This window comes from Elaeis guineensis, chromosome 1 (assembly GCF_000442705.2).
Source record: "Elaeis guineensis isolate ETL-2024a chromosome 1, EG11, whole genome shotgun sequence".
NCBI lineage: Eukaryota > Viridiplantae > Streptophyta > Magnoliopsida > Arecales > Arecaceae > Elaeis > Elaeis guineensis.
In genome coordinates this window covers 167553874-167567056 of record NC_025993.2, presented here as the reverse complement: position 1 = coordinate 167567056, position 13183 = coordinate 167553874, and the positions used below count along the sequence as shown (strand labels likewise).

General features: G+C 36.3%; 1 protein-coding gene across 4 annotated transcripts; it reads right to left on the bottom strand.

Moving 5' to 3' along the window:
* Positions 1-1247: 1247 nt before the first annotated feature.
* On the bottom strand, positions 1248-7339 carry LOC105060245 (uncharacterized). 4 transcript variants are annotated; one of them, XM_073247645.1, is made up of 3 exons: positions 6747-7339; positions 6450-6483; positions 1248-1502 (listed from the first exon to the last, which is right to left on the bottom strand). In XM_073247645.1, the coding sequence occupies exons 1-3, from the start codon at positions 7133-7135 to the stop codon at positions 1440-1442; spliced, it is 486 nt and encodes a 161-aa protein (XP_073103746.1). In that variant the 5' UTR covers positions 7136-7339; the 3' UTR covers positions 1248-1439. The 4 variants fall into 4 exon arrangements, with proteins under 4 accessions (XP_073103746.1, XP_010942163.1, XP_073103760.1 ...); XM_073247659.1 differs by lacking the exon at positions 1248-1502 and adding an exon at positions 2060-2450 and having other exon boundaries at positions 6747-7320; XM_010943861.4 differs by lacking the exon at positions 6450-6483 and having other exon boundaries at positions 6747-7326.
* Positions 7340-13183: the final 5844 nt, after the last annotated feature.

Here is a 13183-nt window from a genome sequence, read left to right as displayed (position 1 = left end):
AAAAGTTACTAATAGTTGTAATAATTTTGGAAAATATATAAGGGCTGTAATTCGAAACCAAACAGGGGATTTTTACCTACGGGAAGATGAAAAAACTTTTATGGTGCCAACTCCTTCATCTCCTTGAACGATCTCAATGCTTCCTTTGTACTCCGGTGAAAGTTTAGGCATCAAATTGACAATGTCAAGAACACTGGATTCCAGGATCTTTGTGGGGAGATGGTGAACATAATATCATCCATTAAGAAGGTCAAGACCATTTTGATATTGGAAATTGCTCACAAAATGAAATAAATTTACAAGATTGATAAGCTAAGAGTGTGGAAGGTGATGCTGAGAGAGTAGAAGAAGATGTGTGCAAGCAGAGTGGTAAGGGAGGGCCTTTACAGATACCAAGCAGACAAACTTTGGTTCGACGTCAGCTCGTAAAACTAACAGTTTGTGATCAGTTAAGAAAGTGAAAGCGACCATGCTTCAAATTAAGTAGAATGATTGTCCATGGTAGGATAAGATATTTACTTAAAAGGTTTGTGTAGATAAGAAAAAGTCCCATGGTATAAAATTACTAAAAAGGTTTGTGTAGATAAAGTAAGTCCTGTGGTATAAATTTCCAACAAGAGTGGAGGGTCTATGATGTCAACTATAAGATTTTTTTTTTTCCTCCTTCAACTTGACTGCATTGGACATTTTAATTGGCCATTATGTCAAATAATCTACAGAAATAATCTATCATGATGAATCAACGACGTCTAGAATTGTGCAACTAATAAAATTTGCCATCTACCATGGTTATAAAGTTCCTATAACTCATGTTGTAGGCTAGCACCATTAGTAAATGCAGATATGGCTAGTTACCAACCTTGCCCATGAGTCAACATTTTCATTTGCTTTTCTGTCTCTAGAAAGGTATAAAACCAAAAATATCTTCCTTCTGTCCTGGCTCATGTTTGTTCTTGTAATATGAACATGAGACGCATGTGAGGAATTTTGCCAAAAAGAAGAAATTTCTAGTATCCCTTTTTTTTTGGAGTTTCTACATCTATCCTTAAAATGCTTTAGAATTGCACGCCATGTGCCTCCTTGTAATAACTTTTTTCACAGAGCTGGATCCCTTGTTAATGTTTTGATAGGCGCGAGTCTCACAAATTGATCAAGAATCAAGATAGTAATTGTTTAAATACAGTAGCAAAAACCATAACATGTGCACCGTGCCCTTGCTATGCCATGTATTTTGACACATCAAAGTGTGATCAGAAGTCCAGAAATTTGTTATTTGCAGTCTTGCTTTGATCTTTTAGGTTTTTGAAACAATAGAAAGAAAGAGGCCATTTGTACAATTCATAGGTTAGTATTGATTGCTATTCAAATAGTTAATAAAGTTAAGTTTCTTTGGTCTATAACTCAGAGCATTTTTTACCTTGTCCTGCATAAATTTGCCATCATGCACAGCACCCCTCATCATTTCTCCTTTTGCTGATTCTCCTTGCCATAGACCATACTATCTACATGGGAGAAATTTTTGGATAGACTTAGTCTACCATATGTGCTATAGATAAAGCCAATTAAAAGATGCCACAACAGCATATAGCGGTATGTTGAGTGGTTAAAAAGCAGTGCGTTGAGATAATTACAAAGTTAAATATTGATATGTTGAAATAGTTATAAATTTGTAAATTCAAAACACTAATAAAGCAAGTTTTTATTGGATTTGTCTACAATACATATAGTAGACTAAGTCTATCTAAAAATTTTTCACTCAACAGATAGATCGAGGGACAAACACAAAAAAATGAGAGAAAGCAAAACACGTGGAAAAATAGTATTCTTAAACAAAAATGTCTTTTTTTTTTTTGTTAAAGTGGAAAAAAAATGTGGCAAAAATCCTTCCTCTTTTCCAAAAGTAAAGCGGCAGGTAAGAGAACGAAGTATCAAGGAGTTTCAGCAACCAAGTCATAACCATTATATCAGCTATAGAGAGTTTCAGGGAACTTTGATATGTTACTTTTATAAATTATGGAATACAAATATGAACATTTTCATGAGAATTATGATCAAGTAAAGATATTAATAAAATATATAAACCATATTTTTAAAGCGTCAACTCCCGTAACCATGTTTGTTACGTGGCTGTTTGTCTGTGAGATCGTGGCACAGATACATGATCTTTAGTACATTGTTTGTATATCTATTCATGATTCTAAAAGGAGAGTGGATCGAGCAGAGACCACTTGTACCAACGCAGGAAACTTGATCACTTAATAATTAAATCCCCCCATTCTGGCTTACTTTTTTGGGTGAGTTATCCAAATGCTACATAGAAGACCAGGCGAAGGATGGGCCTAACCCACATCTGACCCAGAAAATCTTTGCATCCACACTTATGAGCTGGTCCGATCTGCTAAGCCTAAAACATGGGTCCTAGTCAAGTTCGCTGTCCAGCTGTCCGAACTCTGCAATAGTGCAATAGCAAAGAACATGCAGAGATTTAGATTTGCTTCCTTGTGTGAAAGAGAACCGTATAGTAACTAATAATACACTGGGAAGAAATCAGAGTAGATCTTGCACACAAAAACATTAATATCCACTGATAAGAGAGGAGGAGAAGCAAAAACATTAATATCCACTGATAAGAGAGGAGAAGAAGCAGAAGAAGTCCGGACCATAGATTTCCAAGGGTGAAGAGCTGCACAAGCTTTGAAAATTTGAGGGCGATTAATATGATATCCTTGGACGTTTTGTTTTTTTGGTTAAGTCCTTGGACGTTTCGATAGCTCAATGTAATGTGGTAGCCGGATAGGGATTCAATAGGCTAAGCCAGGCGGAGCACGAAAACTCTAGACTGGCCTGGCCTGACCTCGGCCCAAGATTGTATTGCCGGACCCCAGCTGTCATCTTCAACTAGCATAGACAAGGCCTAAATAAAAGCATCATTCCCACTTTTGAGGCCCAAAGACGCTTTGTGGGCCAAAATTGATGGAGGCGTCGTTTGCTTCGGAACACACGAGAGACAAGGCGCCACCGCTATTAGCCTATGTCGTGGATAATAACGCATGTCTGGACGCAAAATCTACCGTTTCTTTTTTCTAGCTTTAGGTTGTAGCCTTGTAGGCTGCACAAAAAAAAAAAAAAAAAAAACAAGAAGAAGAAGGAGGAGGAGGAGGGTAAGCCTCCTCCTTAATGTCTTTGTTAGGATTTGATACCTCGAGATTCAGTTCACGTTGAGCCCACAGTAAGATCCATCTTTGTTAGGATTTGATGCCTCAAGATTAAGTTCACGTTGAGCCCACAGCGAGGTCCGCGGCGAAAAACAGAGTCCAACGAGATCAAGATCACCCCAAATGGAGCTCGGATGAAGGAGATACGAGCTTGTGAAGTCGGCACGAGATCCGAGATGGTAGAAGACCGCCGGCGGAGCGGCAGCGGTCTGACCTTAGGCGGGGCCAACATGTGGGACGCGCAACCCAGGCACGCAGCCCAGCCCACGTGTGGGCCCATGGGACGTGGTCAGGGCCCAAGTGCCCAGCATGGGCGCGGCCCAGGCTCGCATGCGAGGGCCGGCCCAAGCACTGCGCTTGGGCCTGTACCTCGGTCCACGGTGGACCGGACGGTCCATGGTGGACCGTGTGGACCGGGCGGTCCATGGCGGACCGCGTGGACCGCCTGGATGTTTCCCAGGTATTTCTCGCGATCCATGGTACTATTTCGTGGATCGATCGTGATCGGACGGCCCAGGGAGTTTTCAATCTTGATCCGATGGTCTGGAGCCTTGATCCGGGTTATTTGAGCTATGTTTGGGCTTGATTCGGATTGGGAATCCTAATCTAACTCAGTTTAAGACCTTTAAAAGACCTGTGCCAACAGAGAAGGTGTGAGTGGTTCGGCTATTCCTGTGGACGCATAGAAAGTTCTGTGCGTGAACCGAGAAGCTCAAACCCCATGAGAAGAGAGAGAGACCGCATCGCTGAGAGAGAAAGAACAGAAGACTCCTGGACAGCAGACGCCGGTCGTTTCAGAGGTTCAGAGGGGTCTTCCAAAAAAGAGAGCTTATGTGAGGAGAACTTCTAGTTAGAAAAAAATTGAGTGTACAAGGGTTGAGGGAGAGATCTACTTTTGTAAAAAAAAATTTTCATGGTGAAGTTTGCATGCCCCGTGGAGACGAGCCCTTTTGTGGCTGATCCACGTATTTTGATTGTTTTTATTTTATTTCTTCTTTCTTCCTGCTGCATCGTGTGGTACTAAAAAAATTCTGAGAGGTAGTATCCTGGCCAGACATCCACCCAACAAGTGGTATCAGAGCGAGGCGGTACAAGGACGCAGATTGCAGCGGTGATGAGCAAAATTGAAGATGGAGAAGACATGATCAATCAAGATGGAGATCAACAAATTTGATGGTAAGAGCAATTTCTCCTTGTGGCAAGCAAGGATGAAGGACGTGCTCATCCAATGGGGATTGATCGATGCTCTCTTGTGCGATGAGAAGCCAACCAATATGGAGATGCGGGATTGAAAACGGCTACAGATGCAGACGGTGAGTACCATCCGCATATACCTAGCGGATGAGATGGTGCTCCATGTGCTAAGGGAGACTTCTCCGATGATGCTGTGGTCAAAGCTCGAGGAGTTGTACATGATGAAGTCTATCACCAACACTCTTTTCCTCTGGAGGCAGTTTTACCAACTGCGGATGACTGAGGGACAAAACGTGCAGGAGCACCTAAGCCACTTCCAGAAGATCCTCACCGACTTCCTCAGCGTTGGCGAGAATGTTGAGGAGAAGATCAGGACGCTGGTTTTGCTAATATCACTTCCACCTTTATACGAGTCCTTAGTGACTGTTCTTCTAGTGGAGAATAGCACTATCAAAATGGACGAGATCACCGTGGCAATATTCCAGACCGAGATTCTCAGAAGAGAGAACCCGACTTCAAGCTCAAATGACGGTAGCTTAGTTTTGGTGGCTTCTGGAGGAGCAGGAAGTGGTAGACGTAGCGACAAGAGATCGCGACGAGGGCGATCCAAGTCTAGGAGGGATTTGAACAAAACCAGGTATTACCGGTGAGAGGAGTCAGAGCATCTAGCTAGAGATTGCCCTCAACTCAAAAATTGGACGGTGACTGCTGTAGCAACGGCCGACAGCGATTCAGATGGAGATGTTCCGAAGATATCTGAGAAGGTATCTACTTCTTCCCAGTAGTGGATATTAAATTCTGCATGCTCCTATCATGTATGTTGCAGAGAGGAGCAGTTTGACTCCTTCAAGGACAGTGAGGGTACTGTATATCTGCCGGATGAATCGAGCTGTACGATCAGAGACATTGGAACGGTCAGTTGGAGGACACATGATGGTGCAGCGAGGAGAATGGGAGAAATCCGATACATACCCAATTTCAGATAGAATCTTATCTCACTTAGCAGAGTGAATTTAAGAAGCTATAGAATGGTAGCTGGTGGAGGAATATTTTCTTCTATTACAGAAAAGATGGCACATTTGAGTGGGCATCATCTAAAATCACCTTTTCTATATCATAATAATAATGCAAATAGATTACAATAACACGAGAAATTTAGGATCCGTTTAGTATTATTATTGATTTTATTTTTAAATAAATTAATGAAATAGCATATTTATAGATTGATGTTGAGAGTCTGTTTTTTTGAATAATAAAATTATTTAAAAATCTATATTTTTCTAATTAAATATTTTTTAAATAATATTTAAATAAAAAATTATTTATTTATATTTTTTTATAAATAAAATTTTTTTTGAAATATATTATCTATATTTTTTATATTATACTTTTTAAATAAATTTATAAAAATTTATCTATATTTAGTTTTAAAGAAAATAAAAAACTGAGTTATTAATATTCATTGAATGATGAATGCATTAAAAATAATGACGAGATATTTTAAAAATAAAATTAAATATTATTTTAATAATTAAAAAAATAATTTAATTAATTTTTAAATAGATAATTTTTTTTTATTTTATGAATAAATATTATGCACAAAAAATTTATTTATTCATCTTAAAAAATAAAAAAACATGAATAAATTAATCAATAAAAAAATTAATCAATTTTCTTATAATAATTTCCATCAAAGAGTGGGCCATGGAGATAACCTTCACCCAAAACTTCTCGTAATCCCATATTTAATTTGACGTTTCAAACGATAATTATTTACGTCCACATACTAAAAAATTCTACAAAGATGCACTTCACCTAGCTCACTTCCTAAAAATAAAAACAGAAAATAAAAGTGACTCTAGAGATAGCAGCTGTGAAAGTAATCTATCCACAAGATTTGCAATCATAGGATTCTTCGCTTGTTCCACTTAATTTCTACCGGGGGATTATTACTATCTTTTCACAGGCAAAAAAATTTTTTTTTTTTTAATTTTGTCCATACTGAAACCTATTATCCATGCTTGTGCCTTTTGATCTCACCTGCATTATTTCTTTAATGGTTTCGTGTGCTAGTCTGCAGGGGAAAAAAAACAAAAAAAAGGAAGAAAAGAATCAGAAAAAAGACTTAAAAAACATAACCGTAATGAACTCGGACGACTTCAGAATTTAAGGAAAAATACGGCAGCGCAGCATCTAAAGCCGGCGGTAGCTCGCATTTTTGATACTCTTAGCCCAACAGGCAACACCGAATAACCCTAACTCCCATTGCAGCCACCATACTCAATACATGCAAGTCAGTCCGTATGGTTTTAAGAAATTTCCGACTACATACCCTACCTCGTCCCGGACGGCGCCGGCGCCGGCGAAACAGAGAGCCGCCCAGAGGGCTTCCTGTACCGGAACGCCTCGAAATATCCTCTGCTGTCGTCGCCCTCATCGAAGTTGAGGGCGTAGCTGAGAGGGTCGTACCGGAACCCACCGGCGCGGCGGCGGTGCCCCCCGATCCGGGACAGGAGGTGCCGGCACCTCTCCCGGAGCTCCGGGAGCTCCTTCGCCTTCGATCGGAGCCACGTCGACGATGATCGGAGCAGCGACGCCGGCCGCGCCTCCTTCGGGGGGCCGCCGGCGCCGCCGAAGCAGAAGGAGAAGAAGGGCGAGCAGTGGAACTTCTTCTTGCGAGAGGATGGAGGAGAGGAGGAGACGCCGGAGCGGCGATCGCACCCCATGGTGGTGCTCTGCTCTAGCGTTAGGGTTAGGTTTCGGGAGCGATAAACCGTAAAAATGGAGTGAGGAGCTAAAGAGGATGTGAGGAGGAAGTGGATAGATTTGGGGCAGGTGTTGGGAGGAAAAATCGGGACTTTTTTTTTAAAAAGAAAGATAAATACGGTTACGAATGGCAATGGACGCCAATTCCTGAGGTTTCTGCGCGCCACTCGTGCTCTCACGTAAGACGAGGCTGATGGGACTCACGCGAGCCTTTAGATTTCTCGGAACAAAAATCAAATTAGTATAAAAAGGCTAAGGGGCTAATGCGTCTTATAACCAATCGGATCTTGCCCGGATGAACTGCAAAACCAATTATTTGAAAGGATGATGTATATCTCCTCTCCTCCTACAAGTAGGTTTCGTAACTACTCTTAAAATAAGAGAAGTTGTATCTTACAGGACTTACATCGGTGGTGTACTATGCTAATTATTATTATTATTATTTTTCCTATGAGTTCTTTTCATCATGCGGCTCGTCTCAAATTCCTCTCATTTGATATTGGATTGTTCCTACACTGCATCGTGTTGGCACCCAATGTAAGATACGATTTTTTTTTCTAAATGAAAGTATGGGATATAATTCCATCTAAAATGTATTTGGTTCAAAAGCAAGAAAAAAAGGGACAGGTAAATTGGAATCTTTAGAATAGTTATATATACTTCATTTACCTAATCTTGTCTTAGACTAGATATTTGAGAATAAAATTAAAGCTATTATAATAGTCATCATTGGTCATTATAACGGAAAATAAAGGACAAAAGTAGCTAAAATACCATGTTATTACTCAAAGATAGCAATATTATTCGAAAAAATTAAGACCCCAATGCACATAAGAATACTATCGTATGCAAGAGAAAATTTAGATGAAAGACATAATTTCTATTTTCTTGACGGCATTCATGAACTAAAAAAGTGCTCAACAATGGGAGTTAGTTAACTGTCTATAACACCCAATGGCCTCTCAAACATCATTCCAAAAGTTATTAATATGATAGTTGTAATAATTTTGGAAAATATATAAGGGCTGTAATTCAAAGCCAAACAGAGGATTTTTACCTACGGGAAGACGAAAAAACTTTTATGGTGCCAACTCCTTCATCTCCTTGAACGATCTCAATGCTTCCTTTGTACTCCGGTGAAAGTTTAGGCATCAAATTGACAATGTCAAGAACACTGGATTCCAGGATCTTTGTGGGGAGACGGTGAACAGAATATCATCCATTAAGAAGGTCAAGACCATTTTGATATTGGAAATTGCTCACAAAATGAAATAAATTTACAAGATTGATAAGCTAAGAGTGTGGAAGGTGATGCTGAGAGAGTAGAAGAAGATGTGTGCAAGCAGAGTTGTAAGGGAGGGCCTTTACAGATACCAAGCAGACAAAGTTTGATTCGACGTCAGCTCGTAAAACTAACAGTTTGTGATCAGTTAAGAAAGTGAAAGCGACCATGCTTCCAATTAAGTAGAATGATTGTCCAGGATAAGATATTTACTTAAAAGGTTTGTGTAGATAAGACAAAAGTCCCATGGTATAAAATTACTAGAAAGGTTTGTGTAGATAAAGTCCTGTGGTATAAATTTCCAACAAGAGTGGAGGACCTATGATGTCAACTATAAGATTTTTTTTTTTTTTTCCCTCCTTCAACTTGACTGCATTGGACATTTTAATTGGCCATTATGTCAAATAATCTACAGAAATAATCTATCATGATGAATCAACGACGTCTAGAATTGTGCAACTAATAAAATTTGCCATCTACCATGGTTGTAAAGTCTCCTATAACTCATGTTGTAGGCTAGCACCATTAGTAAATGCAGATATGGCTAGTTACCAACCTTGCCCATGAGTCAACATTTTCATTTGCTTTTCTCTCTCTAGAAAGGTATAAAACCAAATAGATCTTCCTTCTGTCCTGGCTCATGTTTGTTCTTGTAATATGAACATGTGACGCATGTGAGGAATTTTGCCAAAAAGAAGAAATTTCTAGTATCCCTTTTTTTTTTGGAGTTTCTACATCTATCCTTAAAATGCTTTAGAATTGCACGCCATGTGCCTCCTTGTAATAACTTTTTTCACAGAGCTGGATCCCTTGTTAATGTTTTGATAGGAGCTAGACTCACAAATTGATCAAGAATCAAGGTAGTAATTGTTTAAATACAGTAGCAAAAACCATAACATGTGCACCATGCCATTGCTATGCCATGTATTTTGACACATCAAAGTGTGATCAGAAGTCCAGAAATTTGTTATTTGCAGTCTTGCTTTGATCTTTTAGGTTTTTGAAACAACAGGAAGAAAGAGGCCATTGGTACAATTCATAGGCTAGTATTGATTGCTATTCAGATAGTTAATAAAGTTAAGTTTCTTTGGTCTATAACTCAGAGCATTTTTTATCTTGTCCTGCATAAATTTGCCATCATGCACAGCACCCCTCATCATTTCTCCATTTGCTGATTTTCCTTGCCACAGGCCACACTGTCCACATAAGAGAAATTCTTGGATAGACTTAGTCTACCATATATAGATAAAGCCAATTAAAAGATGCCACAACAGCATATAGCGATATGTTGAGTGGTTAAAAAATAGTGCGTTGAGATAATTATAAAGTTAAATATTGATGTGTTGAAATAGTTATAAATTTGTAAATTCAAAACACTAATATAGAAAGTTTTTACTGGATTTATCTACAATACATATAGTAGACTAAGTCTATCTAAGAATTTTTCACTCAACAGAGAGATCGAGGGACAAACACCAAAAAATGAAAGAAAGCAGAACACGTGGAAAAGTAATATTTTAAACAAAAATGCTTTTTTGTTTTTTTGTTAAAGTGGAAAAAAAATGTGGCAAAAATCCTTCCTCTTTTCCGAAAGTAAAGTGGCAAGTAAGAGAATGAATTATCATGGAGTTTCAGCAACCAAGTCATAACCATTATATCAGCTATACAGAGTTTCAGGGAACTTTGATATGTTACTTTTATAAATTATGGAATACAAAAATGAACATTTTCATGAGAATTATGATCAAGTAAAGATATTAACAAAATATATAAACCATATTTTTAAAGCGTAAACTCCCGTAACCATGTTTGTTATGTGGCTGTTTGTCTGTGAGATCGTGGCATAGATACATGATCTTGAGTACATTGTTTGTATATCTCTATTCATGATTCTAAAAGGAGAGTGGATCGAGCAGAGACCACTTATACCAACGCAGGAAACTTGATCACTTAATAATTAAATCCCCCCATTCTGGCTTACTTTTTTGGGTAAGTTATCCAAATGCTACATAGAAGACCAGGATGGGCCTAACCCACATCTGACCCAGAAAATCTTTGCATCCACACTTACGAGCTGGTCCGATCTGCTAAGCCTAAAACATGGGTCCTAGTCAAGTTTGCTGTCCAGCTATCCGAACTCTGCAATAGTGCAATAGCAAAGAACATGCAGAGATTTAGATTTGCTTCCTTGTGTGAAAGAGAACCGTATAGTAACTAATAATACACTGGGAAGAAATCAGAGTAGATCTTGCACACAAAAACATTAATATCCACTGATAAGAGAGGAGGAGAAGCGAAAACATTAATATCCACTGATAAGAGAGGAGGAGAAGCAGAAGAAGTCCAGACCATAGATTTCCAAGGGTGAAGAGCTGCACAAGCTTTGAAAATTTGAGGGCGATTAATATGATATCCTTGGACGTTTTGTTTTTTTGGTAAGTCCTTGGACGTTTCGATAGCTCAATGTAATGTAATGCGGTAGCCGGATAGCGATTCAGTAGGCTAAGCCAGGCGGAGCACGAAAACTCTACAGGCCCGGCCTGATCCGGGCCCAAGATTGTGTTGCTACACCCCAGCCCATCTAGCTGTCATCTTCAACTCGCATAGACAAGCCTAAAGAAAAGCATCATTGCCACGTTTGAGACCCAAAGAGGCTTTGTGGGCCAAAATTGATGGAGGCGTGGTTTTCTTCGGAACACATGAGACAAGGCGCCACCGCTATTAGCCTATTTTGTGGATAATAACGCATGTCTGGATGCAAAATCTACCGTTTCTTTTTTCTACCTTTTACATTTAGAACGTAGAAGGGAGCTTTAGGTTGTAGCCTTGTAGGCTGCACAAAAAAAAAAGTAAGCCTCCTCCTCAATGTCTCAAATCCTTGGAATTCTAGGGGGTACCACATCTCCACCACAAGGACCACTGAAGCAAGTTTACCCATTTGATAATATAGTGCACATCTTATGAGCCCTTTTTCCTGTGCCAAAGAAAGGTTATAAGGTTGTACTCTCAGGTAAAACCAAACTAATTAAGGTTTAAAAAAAAAAGAAAATGAAAAGAAAAAAAATCGGCAACGGCTAGAAGGAGGGTGAAGAGTCTCTCCTCCACATGGCCTCCCCTGGATGTTTGTGCGGTAACGACGAAGAATTCGAAAAAAAAATCCGTAACCGCTAAAAGGAGAGGTAGAGAGTCTCCTCCACATGGTCTCCCTTGGATGTTTGTGTATTAACGACGGACTCCTCCGTATCCTCTGTTACACAAATGTCTCATATCGTTCGAAGGATCCTTCAGTGAAGAGTGCTTTACCTAATTAATTTATAAAAAAAATTATTTATAAAAATAATTTAATATTTAATTTATTTATCAGATTGATAAAAAAAGATGAAACATCATTTTAAATAACGTTTTATCATCGTCACGTCACCAATCTTTTTTTTCATTTTTCATATAGACGACGTCAAATAAATAAATAAATAAATAAATAAACGTCATTTGAAATGGTGTTTTTAAAAACGTCATATTATTTGACGATTTTAATTTTTTTTCAAAAAAAATTTAAAAAATATATAAAAATTATAATTTTAAATTTATAAAAAAATAAAAATTATAATTTTGATAAAAATAAAAATTATCATTTCAAATTATCTTTTTAAAAAATATCTGAAAAAAATTGTTGTAAAAAAAATAATAAAAATACCATAAAAAAGAATTAAAAAGAAATAGAAATTATAATTCTAAATTTTAAGAAAATAAAAATTTTAATTTTAATTCAAATAAAAATCATCATTTCAAATTAAAATCTCCTTTTCAAATTAATTTTTTTTAAAAAAATCATAAAAGAAAAAAAAATGAGAAAAAAAATAAAAATTACAATTTTGAATGAATTTTAAAAAATAAAAATTCAAATTTTAATTCAAATAAAAAAGATAATTTTAAATTATTTTCTCCATTTAAAATTAATTTTTAAAAAAAATATCTAAAAAAATCTTTAAAATTAAAAAAATAAAAAATACCATAAAAAATGAGAAAGAATGAGAAAAAAAATAAAAATTATAATTTTGAATTTAAAAAAATAATAATTTTAATTTTAATTCAAATAAAAAATATCATTTCAAATTACTTTTTCCATTTCAAATTAATTTTTAAAAAAAAAATATTCAAAAAAATAAAAAAATAAAAAGTGCCATAAAAAGTTAAAAATTAAAAAAAATAAAAAAATAAAAATTATAATTTTAAATTTAAAAAGAATAAAATTTTTAATTTTAATTAAAATAAAAAACAACATTTCAAATTACTTTCCCCATTTCAAATTAATTTATTTAAAAAATATTTCAAACAAATGAAAAAAATACCTTAAAAAAATTCATAAAAACAGAAAAAATGATAAAAATGGAAAAAAAATAAAATTATAATTTTAAATTATAAAAAAATTAAAATTTTAATTTGAATTCAAGAAAAATAAAAGAAAAAATACCATGAAAAAAGTGAAAAAAAGGAAAAAAAATATAAAAATAAAAATTTTAACTTTAATTCAAATAAAAAATATCATTTCAAATTACTTTCCCCATTTCAAATTATTTTTTAAAAAAAATATCTAAAAAAAGAAAAAAATTGGTGTAAAAAAAATAAAAAATACCATAAAAAAAGAAAAAAGGGAAAAAAATTGAATTGAAAAAAAATAGAAATTCTAATTCTAATTCAAAAATAAAAATTATAATTTTAAATTTAA